Source organism: Triticum urartu, chromosome 5 (genome assembly GCF_003073215.2).
Source record: "Triticum urartu cultivar G1812 chromosome 5, Tu2.1, whole genome shotgun sequence".
NCBI lineage: Eukaryota > Viridiplantae > Streptophyta > Magnoliopsida > Poales > Poaceae > Triticum > Triticum urartu.
In genome coordinates this window covers 351,014,163-351,026,791 of record NC_053026.1, presented here as the reverse complement: position 1 = coordinate 351,026,791, position 12,629 = coordinate 351,014,163, and the positions used below count along the sequence as shown (strand labels likewise).

The window sequence follows — 12,629 nt, the reverse complement described above, 5'->3', positions numbered from 1 at the left end:
AGCTAGATATAAGTGAGGTGTAAACGTAGCATATGGCGACCAAGAGCGACAAAAAAAAATGTCCAACAAGTATCATGTGTATAGCAGAGGAACAATTCTCAACGTCAAAAGAGATTGCACCAAAAGTGCTAGCCGGCCTGAATGTTGCAACCCTTTTTTTCTTTCTTTTTTGTCTTTTTTTTTCTTTTGCTTCACTTTTTTTTTCTTTTTCTTTTTCAAGCCGGTTACTAGCAGAAATTACGTACACCAAGATGAGGCTAAGAGAAATTAAATGCCAGTGTTGTAACTTGTGCTAATTGAGCTGCATGCAAAAGCTAACAACGACGCAAGGTGACAAATATTGGTACACTGGATGTATGGTGTATTGCGCGTGGAGGCAGACACAAGAGAGGAGTTGTTTGATGACCTGCGTGTGTGTGTATAGCGCGTAGATGGACAGACGCCCGCTGGCTGATGTCTGGGCGACTGCGCGAGATTAGACCGCTGTGTGTGTACACATAGAAAACAGCGGACAACAAATGATTGTTTGTAAACAGACGCGACTTCGGATTGCACGCAAGGATAGGCAAAACTATAAACAATCCGATGCAAACTTGCTTTGATTTTTTTTAACGAAAGTTGTGGCGGAAAATATGGTGGACAAAAACAAGGTTAGATCTAGTAGACAAATTTTCTCTCAAACTAATCTAAACCAGCACGAATTCTAGGATGTATGCAACCAAAAATTCAACTACGCAAATACTAGATGCAAAAATTGCTAAAGGCTAAAAAGGTAGGTGTAATGGATGAACTAATCTATTTTTTTTGGGCTTTTTCGTGGGTTTATAGGACAGAAAAATAAACTAAACTACGAAAACTGTAAATCTCTCACCGATGAACCTGAAAACTGATACCACTTGATGTGACGGCGGCCCGATCTTTCGATGAGAGTGAGGATAAATATCGATTTGGTGGATTTTGACCTTGACGATCCGGCTATACCGTACCCGACGATACGCCTCGACAATCGCTAAACCAATCTCCGATGGTTATTGACCTTGCCGTAGGCACGATCAACCTAAACAACGAGGTTCGAGTTCCTGCAAGCAACCGAAGAATAGGCAAGAACAAAGATGAATTGCAACTGAAATTGCGGATGAAAAATTAAGCACATGAACTAGATCAAAATTTGGGGTTCCACTGTGGATCTGACAAGGCGGTAGTCCTACACGTCTCGTAGATGCGAATTGTAGCGAAAGCTAGACAATACAATAAAACCCGAGTCTAAACCTAGATGAACGCTAACTATTTATTAAGTCCGTACAGCCGCCGCCTAGGAGCTGCGCGTTGACGTGTCCAACACTGCTACGATTTGAAGGAAAAAATAATCATCATCAGGCCGGCCCACATGTAGATAGAATATTGTATGGTTTCCTTCCTTATTTGATGAGGTGGGCTTGTGTGTACGTGGCTTCCTCCTTCTCTCCTTTTGCATGTACGTAGCATGGAGCATAGATGGTTCGATTGGTTCTTGCATGCAATAGTGCTCCTGCTAGTGTAGTCAACGTGCAACATTTTTCATCTCCTGGCTTTATATTACTTTCTCTCGTCAGATCTTCAACACCTTCGTTTCTGAGTACAAGTAAATCGGAACATGAGCGTAATATCATATTCTCGTCAGCTAAATCATATGTATAAATGAGCGATAGTACCTGGCCATTTATTTGTCTCATACGGGCTCTAGTCATAGGTCCCGACGAAATTGATGAAGGAGTCGCGACGGGTTTAACGGCAGAAGAGATGTCCTCATCAAACTCTCACCCCCTCCTCTGTTAATAAAACGATGGAAGTTGGAGTCTCAAGTCTTATGACTATTCCCTTATGAACTCTCAGTCCTCCTAATCAAACAATAAATTTGAAGTTTCATACCCCTTCAATTCCCATTCCATAACTCTAATTACCCCAACCAAACACGTTGTATATACTATACCGTGAGGAGATGGAGTCACAAGGGTTGTTAAGAGAAGTGCAACGTTTTTGTGCTCGGGTTCCATGGAGCCTTTTTTTAACATTCAAATATCGCATTTCAAAGTTTTAAAAAAATCTGAAAAGAATTCAACATTTACATATGGATGGTTTTATATAGTGAACAGTGCATTACTGTTAACTGTTTTTAAAATCACCAAGTAGTTATTCTTGTGTACTTTGCGTGTAAATGCATTTGGCCATGAAAATTTACACAGATGCGGTATACATCCACATGATACTATGGATTTTCTTCAGAATTTTTGAAACACTGAAATGTTTTTTTTAATTAAAAACAGACAACGGCAAACATACATCAGGAACATACGGAGTCGAAAGCTCTAAGAACATGACAGCAGGAACATACGGAGTCGAAAGCTCTAAGAACATGACAGCGACACAGCAGATATCAGTTTGCACAACAACAGACAACCGCAAACATACATCAGGAACCACAGAGGTAAGACGGGCTTATCTTTCAATGCATTGTCACTTCATGACAGGCATTTCCGTGACAGCTTAATTATGCCCCTAACAGTTTTAGATTTCACTGGAATACATCACAGTAATGTTTAACCGTGGTATGTTCACTTCACAACAAGGGTTTTCCGAGCCAATGCAGTTGGCAATGATCAGCGATGAGCTGTTGGAAACAAATGATCTGGTGTAAGACAAGGGCTTGGGTCAACAAAGTTCGTCACAGAACTTTGCCTTTTCAACTGGAGCCCCACCATGTACCATTTGAGCCTTGTAAATATATACAGGAGGCATGCTGTCCTGATCAGGCTTATGATTTCTATCCTACAGTATGCTCTGCCATATATGTTACTCAACAACGGCAAAGGTGTATGTTTATATCGTTTGATGGTTCCAATCTGGATCCCACGTTCTACGATATCGTTAAGTCCATTGGCACTTGGCACCGTGTATAGCTAGTCATGCCCAAACTCTGCTATTGATCATAGAATCCTCGTCTCTGGTTTTGGGGTTGATCACCTGTCGGGAACCAAGCAGAGAGCAATCAGCAATTTCAGGGACACTCTTGAGTGAATTATTCAGATGGAAAAACTAAAACTAATGACACAATATAGCACGCTTCAAACCAAGAATTCATTGTGTAGCAATAATCATGTATGTGGGCACTCTGGCCACTGAATGACGAAATATTTTGTACTTACCAAAATCATCAGCATCATCATCAGTCTGACTGGTGAAAAATGGAGTTAGATAGTTCTTGTCAAGGGCGGTGAACGATGTTGTGCTGTGTCATCATTTGAATGTAATCAGTTGTTTGCGGAGTAATGTTTTGTATGCAAATGGAAATGCATTATCTGACAACGAGCACCTTTTGTGGAACTCCTTGAGTTTCATTCTCAACCCTCCTCCAGACGATGTACCTTCCTCATAAGTTGGGGGAATGTAACCATTGTTATTATCCTCGTAAGTCTGAGAATGGTGGCACACAGAAATTAGTCCTAAATCCAAAATTATCCTAGGAAATATCAAAAGCAAGCAAACTGTGCCACACAGCATGATAATACAATATAAATAAGAACCTACAAATCATGATCAGCTACCCAGCTAGAGGGCAATTGTTTTACAGGCCCATAGCAAAATATGACCCTGAGTAGCTATTACCCCCAAAAATATGAATTCCAGTGGATCCCAGCATTACATTAATATCATAACAATTAGCATATTTCAGAAAAAATGCGAGTTATTTTTAGAAACATAGAAAATAGATGAGTAGTTAGAACAGAAAACCAAATCAATGCTTACTTCTATTGATGTATTTTCATCACCAATCACATCCAAAGCTTCTAACATGGTGCCTGTCGACCCTCCAATAAGAAGAACCTGCATGATTTCAAGTAATTCATGAGAGTTGTGCAACTCACTTTAAGAGTATCTGATGGTAATATGGAATTACGTGCCAACTATTCCAAAATATAGCACAGGAATGCCATGTATGCAACACTTACAAAGAACTTTTACTGCACAGAAAGGATGCACCAACTTGATTATGTGCTCCTTAGATTTACCAAATTATTTCGGCAAAATTGTTTGGTCTATGAAACTACATTTGTAATACACATCAGAGCAAAATAAAAGCTTAATTAATATAGAAGTGGACCAACTAGCAAAAATTATAAGCAGGGCATCATGCCATCCGTAGAAATGCAATACACATATAAAAATGCCATTCCAATTGGTAGCTTCATCATTTCATGACTAGTGCCCAAAATTAAGGAATGTGAAAAATGTGCAAATACCGTCAAAACGACAATGGCTGTGGTAGCTGTTAATATCGTCTTTCCATGTCCTTCAGGAAGTTCATGCACAGATTGGAGAGCAAGCGCAAAAGCCATGGCTCCTCTAAGCCCTATTTGTCCAAAATCCAAATAATGAAAATTGGCCTTATAGAAGCCTTTATCATATATGTCTAAAGTTGCCAACTACAGTATAATGAAACTCACCACTAAAACAAAGAGCTTTCTGGTGATTTAGAGGTATACGCCGATGTTCTGGACGTGATATATTAACCAAGTAGGCACAAGAAAAGACATTTGCTGCCCTACAAAGAAACAAAATTGCAGGAAAGAGTGTCAGAGAGCGTGCTTGTTTCACCACTGAGCTTACCTGGATATGACAAATTTGGTAGTTGGGATAAGTCACGCATTATTTTCTACATGTTCTACATCATTGCAGACTCAGTTTGACTTCAATTCAAATATGTGACTAACAACAAGGTGACAAGGCATGAGTATTTTATACACATCAAAATATGACCATTGCTAAATGCTCAAACAGTGCAGGACACAGTTGTGAGATCTAAACAAAATGTGCTTTCTACTTTGTAGTGTCTAGTAACTTAGTAAGTACTGTATATTACCTCCGTCCCGAATTACTTGTCTTGGATTTGTCCAGATACGGATGTATCTAGACACGTTTTAGTGTTAGATACATCCGTATCTTGTCTAGATACATCTGTATCTTGACAAATCTAAGACAAGTAATTTGGGACGGAGGGAGTATGTGAAACAAGGGCATAGCCATAGGAGTACCTTGCAACAATTATAAATATCTATCGTTAAGTCAAGGAACCAAACTTCAAGCAAAGAATTCAATAGATCCAACTGGTGATATTTGAAAGTAAAACAAAGGATACAATCGAGAAGATGATGAACCCAACGTGTGACCAACTATGTTCTTCCATGGCAATATCAAAGCCCATATAAATGAAGCTGAAAAGAAAAAAAAAACAGTCAATTAGGACGAAAGAGCGCGGTTATATTCCAATTACTCAATTATTAGGAGTGCTCCCGGGGCTTACACAAATGTTTCAGCCAAAGATGACAGCAAGTGAAAAAAGGCGGAAACAAAGCGCTGCGAGTTATCTGACAGATTAGAGTACGTATAGTGCTTCATAACCTGAGAAGAAATAGCAAATATGATGTCAGGAGACATAGCCACAGTAGAAACATAACTAGATATCACATAATAAATTTCATAATGTTCCTACCATCCCTGTGAATAGTATAGAAACAATTCCTGACAAGCCAAGTCCTTCTGCTAACATATACCTAAAAATTAAAGTGAAACAGTTCAATGAAAAAGTACCCAAAATGGAAAAGTGAAATTTCAAATGTCCTTACGAGAAGTATGGGAAGAGAACAAAAAGGCAGCACTCCAAGTTCTGAAGACTGAAATAGTAAACATAACGCAACTTTAGAACTGGCAAAATATGTCAATTTGTTTAAAGTGAAGACTGAAAATAGGTAACATGATATGACTTACTTGTCAATATCCAATCCCGCATATTTAAATAGGTACCAAGTGGTCAAGGCATCACAATATCAACACAGTATAATAAGTGGTGGGGATGGAATAATGCCTAAGTAACCCAAATTTACATAGCGTACTCCACCCACCACTCCCCAGCACACACACACTCAAAAGCACCAAACAAGAATGACGATGCATGTTACACTAGGGGAAAAAGGGTATGTGATGCGAACAACAGGAAACGAGATAATATTATGTAGATTGTACCAACTTTTCTTGGTTGCAGCTATCTAAGAACAACACTTGTCTAGTAACAATTGTCTAGGACTAGAAGCAACGGTACTGTGAAGTTCAATAGAACATACGGAATATGAATTATAGACATCATATGAAGCAAACTTGCAACTAGAGTTTTGTATGCAACACAAGGGGGAAGGATATAAGAGCAGAGATAAATCCAACTCCGACACCTGCAAATCATAGAAATGCTATGTGAGAAATTTCTGCATAATCAAAATATCTTAAAATGAAAAGTTGTGCATGTCACAATAAAATGCAATTTGATTTAAAACCCACTTAGAATGCAGTAATGTATGTTGGATGGAAGAGAATTCTCATGTGTAGATGAGACGGATGCTAATGGTTTAAGCTAGTAAATCTAACGGTTATAACTATTTGATGATGTGGAAGCAATGTTTTTAAAACCCACTTAGATGCACTAATGCATGTTGCATGGTAGAGGATTCTCATACGTGCATCGGACAGTTGCTAGTGGATTAAGCTAGTAAATCTAACGGCTACAACGATTTTGATGATGTGGAAGCACGCATGTTGAGATAATTAGAAGTAGTGGGGACCGCTCTCTTTGGTATATATAGGATGTTCTAGCTATTAAGTGCCCAACATGTGTAACTAAGTGTGTATGGTCATGGCAGTCCTACATCCAATTGAAAAGTGTTATCTTCGGCACTGGTGCTAACCTGATGACATTGAACCAACAAAGATCTCAAGGAACTGTAGAATCATCATAAAAATGTTCTCGCCTCCTGCTGCATTACTCCTGACTGATGACATTGTTCTGAAGAAAATAACAGACATAAGCAAGAAGTGCACATTTTGGACGAATTATGTAACAGGCTCATTGATAGAAGTAAACCTGTAAAGAGAAATTGCCATCTGCACTCTCCAAATAGGAAGACATACAAGTTAGTCATTGGCACGAGGAAGTACTGACTATACTTGCATGCACTGGAAACAAGTAAAAACAGACCGCATCGTTTAAAACAGATTCGCCGAACACCAGAGCATACAAGTTCACATCGCTTCCCAGTTCCTGCACAGAAATGATATCACAAGTTTCATGTCATTAGTTCAGGGGCTCAGCATACTCAGGGTCACACATTTGCATTACCTCTTCAATAAATGTGGCATTAAATACTGACCTACAATGTAACAACTGGACCTTTTTTTAATGAAAGGCCATGGGCCTAAACAGCACATGTAACCGAAATAAATAATCTGCTTAACGTGGCAGCACCTAAGACAAATAATATGTCCTTACAGAACAGTTTATATTTTCCAGCTGAGATTTGCAGTCTTCTGGCTGTTCGCAATCATTGAGCACTGCAACTCGGGTTGGCCTGAGTTGCAAATTTGCAAGCTTATAAACAACCATTCAGCTAAGCAGCAAGACATTCTACATATTACCGAGTGCATATGATGTGGCTTATAGGTAGTTCAATAGCTAAGCCCACAGTAATTAAAAAGCAACGCTGACATTAATATTTATGCTACGACGCTTCATCTTGCAGGCGAGACCGCGAGAGGAAATATGGACTTTCAGACTAGCCCAATGGAACATACTTACTAAGTATTACCTACATTAGAAGCATGATGCTTCACTTTTCAGGCATGAGGGAATCCCTTTTCTAGCGGAAAACTAGGAAATAAGATCCTTGGCATTTCTTCAAACAACAGGGACAAGTGACTTATTTCTGATATAGTGATATGTTCCTGACTAAGATTTGCATTCAACATCAGTTAAATCACTACAACATTCCGAAGTCCTTGGGAACAAAGGCGCAAAGGCCGACAACAACATTAAATCGCTACAGAGTAAAACTGACACAGAACAAATATAGCTAACTATACAGGTCTAAGAATGAGATGGAGAAAAGAAATGGCAGGCACCTGGAATATTGATAATACCGTGACAGGATCAGTCGCGGATATAAGAGCGCCAAACATAAGACATTCAACCAGTGGAAGTTTATACATTAGAAATGTGAGTCCACCAAGATAGCTGCAGTGAAAACAGATATAGGCTTAGAAGATGAAAGAGATTTTAATAGAAGTAGACAAATGAAGTTTGTTATGCTTACACAAGCATCCCTGTTACGATGGAAGCGATGAATGTCCCAAGAATGGCAAAAGTTACAATAGCCCCAAAGTTGGCAAAGAATGGTTTCTGTAAAGAGACGTCTTAGGACAAGTAGCTTAGATAAAGAAAGTATTATCAATGTACAGTACTTACTGGGGATAAGCTGAATCCTGATTGGGTTCACTTAAGTCAAGGAATACAAGTTTCAATTTGGAAAAGAGAAATATTCCAGTTAGGAGGGTTAGAGAAGTATTTGGGGAAGTTGCAAGTTAGGAAGCCTATTTTGCACACCAAGGTACTAACAATATTAAAAGAGAGAAAACTGAAGAAAAAGGATATAATATTATAGGAGGTAATAAGAACAAGAAGAAGAATTCTTCATGGAAGTTGAACCATGTCCTGCAAATCAGAGGGAACAAGGCATGATCAGGTGGAACATGCGAACATTGTGTGTAAGATCTAGACTACAGTAAACACAACACAAATGATGCAGAAGTCCAAGTAAGAACAAGATTACACAATCAACACAAACCTAGTGTTGGTCTCTGTGTTTGAAATATTAGCAAGCCCACCAACAACTAGTCCTGTAATACAGTCATGAAAGTTCCGTAAGTCAAAAAATGCCCCCAATATAACAAATGAAATGAAATGAAAACAGGAACTGCGAAACTGGTGTATAATATACAATAGAGCAATCGGAGATCTCAATTTATTTTCTTGTTCAAATATCAGTTTGCTCATTTGATGGAAGACTTCCTGGAAGCACATATTTATTCAATGCTTCTCCTTGATCAAATGAGGAGCTACTGTTGGACTGCATCAAAATGATGGCACATTTTGAACAATTATCTTATCTTAAACTGGGTCACTCTGAAACAGAGAACATCAAACTAGTTGCTATTTTTTAATGATATACTTCCTCCGTTCCTAAATCTAAGTCTTTTTAGAGATTTCAAAAAGACTACCACATACGAATGTATATAGACATATTTTAGAATGCAGATTCATTCATTTTGCTCCGTATGTAGTCACTTGTTGAAATCTCTAGAAAGACCTATATTTCGAAATGGAGGGAGTATATCAAAGAACTCGAAACTGGAATTTACAGTTATATTCAAGTCGGGTGAGAGCCCTCGAATGAATTTTCACCGACAAACGTTTTTCGCATTCCCAGTGGCATGACATCCTATGAATGGATTTAAAACCCAAGTATAGTCAATCTGATAACAAGACAACAGACCCTGCCACTAGCCTAGTTTAAAGTTAGCAGAAATACTAATTATCCCGTTCTTCTGTGCGGTTTGTGCCAGCTTAAGGCCAAACAAGGACGAAACGGGGTTGAGCAACTAACATGATCAGAACTAAGACAGAAGTTTCCAGAATCTACGAAATGATCAGAGGTGCGAGCAGCCGGCGACCAGGGTTAGGGTTCAGACGCAAGGGTCAGGCAGTCGCCTCGGCCGCGGATGCGTGCGTGCGTGATGTGACGTAAACATACCGATGAGGAGCGAAGCGCTGGCCTCGGGGAGGTAGTAGAAGCGGTGGCGGCGGAGGACGTGGCCGAGCACGAAGGAGAGCACGAGCATGGAGATCTGCAGCAGGATCCCCACCCCCGCCACCTGCTGCTCCTTGCCGGGCGGGGCGGGAGGGGGCGGGGCCAGCAGCCCGCCCCCCGGCGGCGCCGCCAGGGCCATGCTCAGCTCCAGCGACATGCCCGCCGGCGAGAAACGCTGGGGACGGCGGCCGGCGACGCGGGGATCAGTCAATCGGGGCCTTCTGGAAGACTGCCGGGCTACGACTGGGAGGAAGCTTGGAAAGTGCGGCTTGTTGGTGGGGCCGCCACTTTCTAGCACAGCGAGCGTGTTTCGTTCACTTCCTGGAGTTGCCTGGGCATTCCATACAAAAAAAAAGGTGTATGGGCATTGTTTTGTTCGTGCCTGCCTGAGGCGATGCCACAAATTTCTATCGTCACTGTGGATTGGTGTGTTCGAGATTTTTTATAACATTTGAATTTTAAAGTTCCAACTTCAACTTTTTTAGAACATCTACAACCGGAATTGCCTAATCCAGAGCCCTGTACGCCAGCGGACAGCGTCGGGCAGGTCTTAATTTGGCCCTTTCCACAACCGCACTACTCAAATCTTGATACCCAAATTCATAAAAATCCATACACAACGATCATACAATGCAAATTCATCATATATTCAACGATACAAAGATAATGGAGGTGTTTGTTTCACTGGACAGTAACGCAAACGGTAAGGGTATCAGGTCGTAGTGGGATCGAAGTTGTAACGATCCATGTGAGGGGTTGTTTGTGCCAGAGTAGTAACGTTATCAATTTACTTCACAGTGTTTGTTTTGGCACTATAACGTGAATATATCAGAAGTGTGTTGTATAATTCCACGTACAGATCTTGGGAGGGGTGATGACGGATGAGTACGACGACGTGAACAAAAGAATGGCCGGTGGTGACCGGCGGCGGCTGCCGCTCCTCACTCTGGTTTTTGCAAGGAACGAGGTCGGATGATGGGCTATCCATACTCCTCATCGGTAGATCTTGGGCCGGGGAGAAAATAAGGGGCGGAGGTGGAGGCGACTTTGGGAAGACGGGGAATGGTGGGAGGCGGAAGTGGAGATGGACCTCGGGGCAGGGGGGTTTCTGGTGAGAAGATTGGGGTTCGCCGGAGGAGGAGATCACGCGGGGTCGCTGGTGGTGATGGAGGAGAACAAAGGCGGGGGGAGGGCTTCGATCAGGGGCTTGCTCGGCTGGTAACGCGATGCATTAACGGAGAGGTTCGGGCATAATCAATCAAAGACTACGATTAGATCTGTTTACGTGATATGGGATTATGGAGCGATTTAAACAAACACCAGATAATGCGATCCGTTACCCGGCGTTAACGGAGGACGTTACAAAACCACGAAACAAAATCCAATGTAGCACGACAAGCATATGACGCTATCTTCTCTGTTGCCTCATGCTCGTGCTGCCTCCGGCGGCGCTCCTTCCGGGCAAGGTTTTCCGTTTTGCAAGGATCCAAAGCCAAGTCGAGGCTATCCTATGACTCGTGATCATAGGAAAAAAGATGCATAGTTTAAGTGTGACATCCTTATTCTCTCTTTTAGCGACGTGGGGGTGACCATCCACCTTTGACTGCCAACTTTTGGACTAACAAACCTTACAGGCACTTTATAACACATGGTTAGTGCTTAATCCATATGTCGTTACACCAAAACCCACTTAGGACAACAAATGTTATTTCACTTACTATAAACCCTTAATTCATATGACATGAATATAGCAAAAGATATTGGTAATGTTAAAAAGCCGACTTCAAATTTTCAAGCGCGAAAATCAAACGTTTTTATGACAATTTATGTCGATGCGAGGATGACAAATTTAGTTTGCAAGCACGAACTGAGGCGGATTTTGTTACGCTTGTCTACTAGACCTGTCATCATCGACAAACATAAATTGCCATAAAAAATTTGATTTGCCATTGTCAAAAATCAGGCATCAAAATTGTAGTTGTGTCCAAAAATATAGATACATTTAGGATATATCAACATCCACACGTTTAATCCACACTCCTACTCAAGCATATATGGTTGGATGATTAGAGTGACAGTGGTATCCCCAGCCCATTAGGGTTTAAATCCCGGTGCTCGCATTATTCCTGGATTTATTTCAGGACTTTCGCGATGCGCTTTCAGTGGGAGGAGACGATGCTCATAGGGTAAGGTGTGCGTGTGTGCGTTCATAGGGTTGAGTATATGTGCGTATGTGTGAGCGCTTGCATCAGTACTGTGTTCAAAAAATATAAACATAATTAATTGATGTAATTTTCTATGTGAAGATGTGCAAATAGAATAAGTGATACAAGGCAATTATATGTATATTTTAAAATTACGAAACCTTTTCAAAGCAGATAGACAAAATAATTTCTTTTGTACACTGTTCCGTAGAGACAACATCATTACCGCATGTAAAGCATCTAGTACGTACACCCAGCCTTATACGCAGGGGCGGTTGGCAAACACGCGGGAGAGACTGTCCCGCACAAAACTTTTTCCCCCGAAACCTAAGGGCTCCTCTGCGTGGAAACTGATCGACGGCCGCTGATCCCATCGGCGGGCTGCCACAAGCCCGACGACACGGACGATGGCAACATCCTCCCCGTCTGCCGATGCGCAAGGGAACCCGGGCACCAACAACCCTAGATCAGCTAGGTCAGAACTCGAGGAAGCCTTGGGGAAGTTGTACATCTCCGAGGAAGAAGCAACTCCGCTTGTGATTGATGATCACGTTGACGGATGTCCAGTGAAGTGGCTCCTGGTTGGCAAGATCCTACACCGCAACCAATACCATATCCAGACCATTGGCAATGCTCTTCGACCGGCTTGGGATAATCTGAGGGGATTGAAATTTCGCTCGATGGGGACAAACATGTTCGT

The 12,629-nt window shown here is 41.3% G+C and overlaps 1 protein-coding gene across 1 annotated transcript; it reads right to left on the bottom strand.

Annotated features, from left to right (window-relative positions):
- Positions 1-2,452: 2,452 nt before the first annotated feature.
- Positions 2,453-10,019, bottom strand: LOC125508969 (sodium/hydrogen exchanger 6-like). Its single transcript, XM_048673792.1, has 22 exons — positions 9,669-10,019; positions 8,703-8,754; positions 8,510-8,569; positions 8,324-8,348; positions 8,172-8,257; positions 7,981-8,092; positions 7,061-7,123; positions 6,947-6,966; positions 6,771-6,868; positions 6,232-6,260; positions 5,803-5,834; positions 5,661-5,708; positions 5,528-5,588; positions 5,339-5,436; positions 5,174-5,249; positions 5,070-5,089; positions 4,482-4,579; positions 4,278-4,387; positions 3,784-3,861; positions 3,350-3,450; positions 3,183-3,265; positions 2,453-3,000 (listed from the first exon to the last, which is right to left on the bottom strand). Exons 1-22 carry the CDS (start codon positions 9,880-9,882, stop codon positions 2,957-2,959), a joined length of 1,608 nt encoding a protein of 535 aa, XP_048529749.1. The 5' UTR covers positions 9,883-10,019; the 3' UTR covers positions 2,453-2,956.
- Between the last annotated feature and the right edge of the window lie 2,610 nt (positions 10,020-12,629).

Bases quoted from the DNA above. Each gene is read 5' to 3' on its own strand.
- LOC125508969 (XM_048673792.1), bottom strand. From the start codon at position 9,882: ATGTCGCTGGAGCTGAGCATGGCCCTGGCGGCGCCGCCGGGGGGCGGG. The intron at 6,967-7,060 runs GTCTGTTTTTAC...TGGAGAGTGCAG, and splicing joins AATCTGTTTTAAACGATGCG to ATGGCAATTTCTCTTTACAG. The intron at 5,250-5,338 runs GTAAGCCCCGGG...TTTTCTTTTCAG, and splicing joins TCTTTGGCTGAAACATTTGT to CTTCATTTATATGGGCTTTG.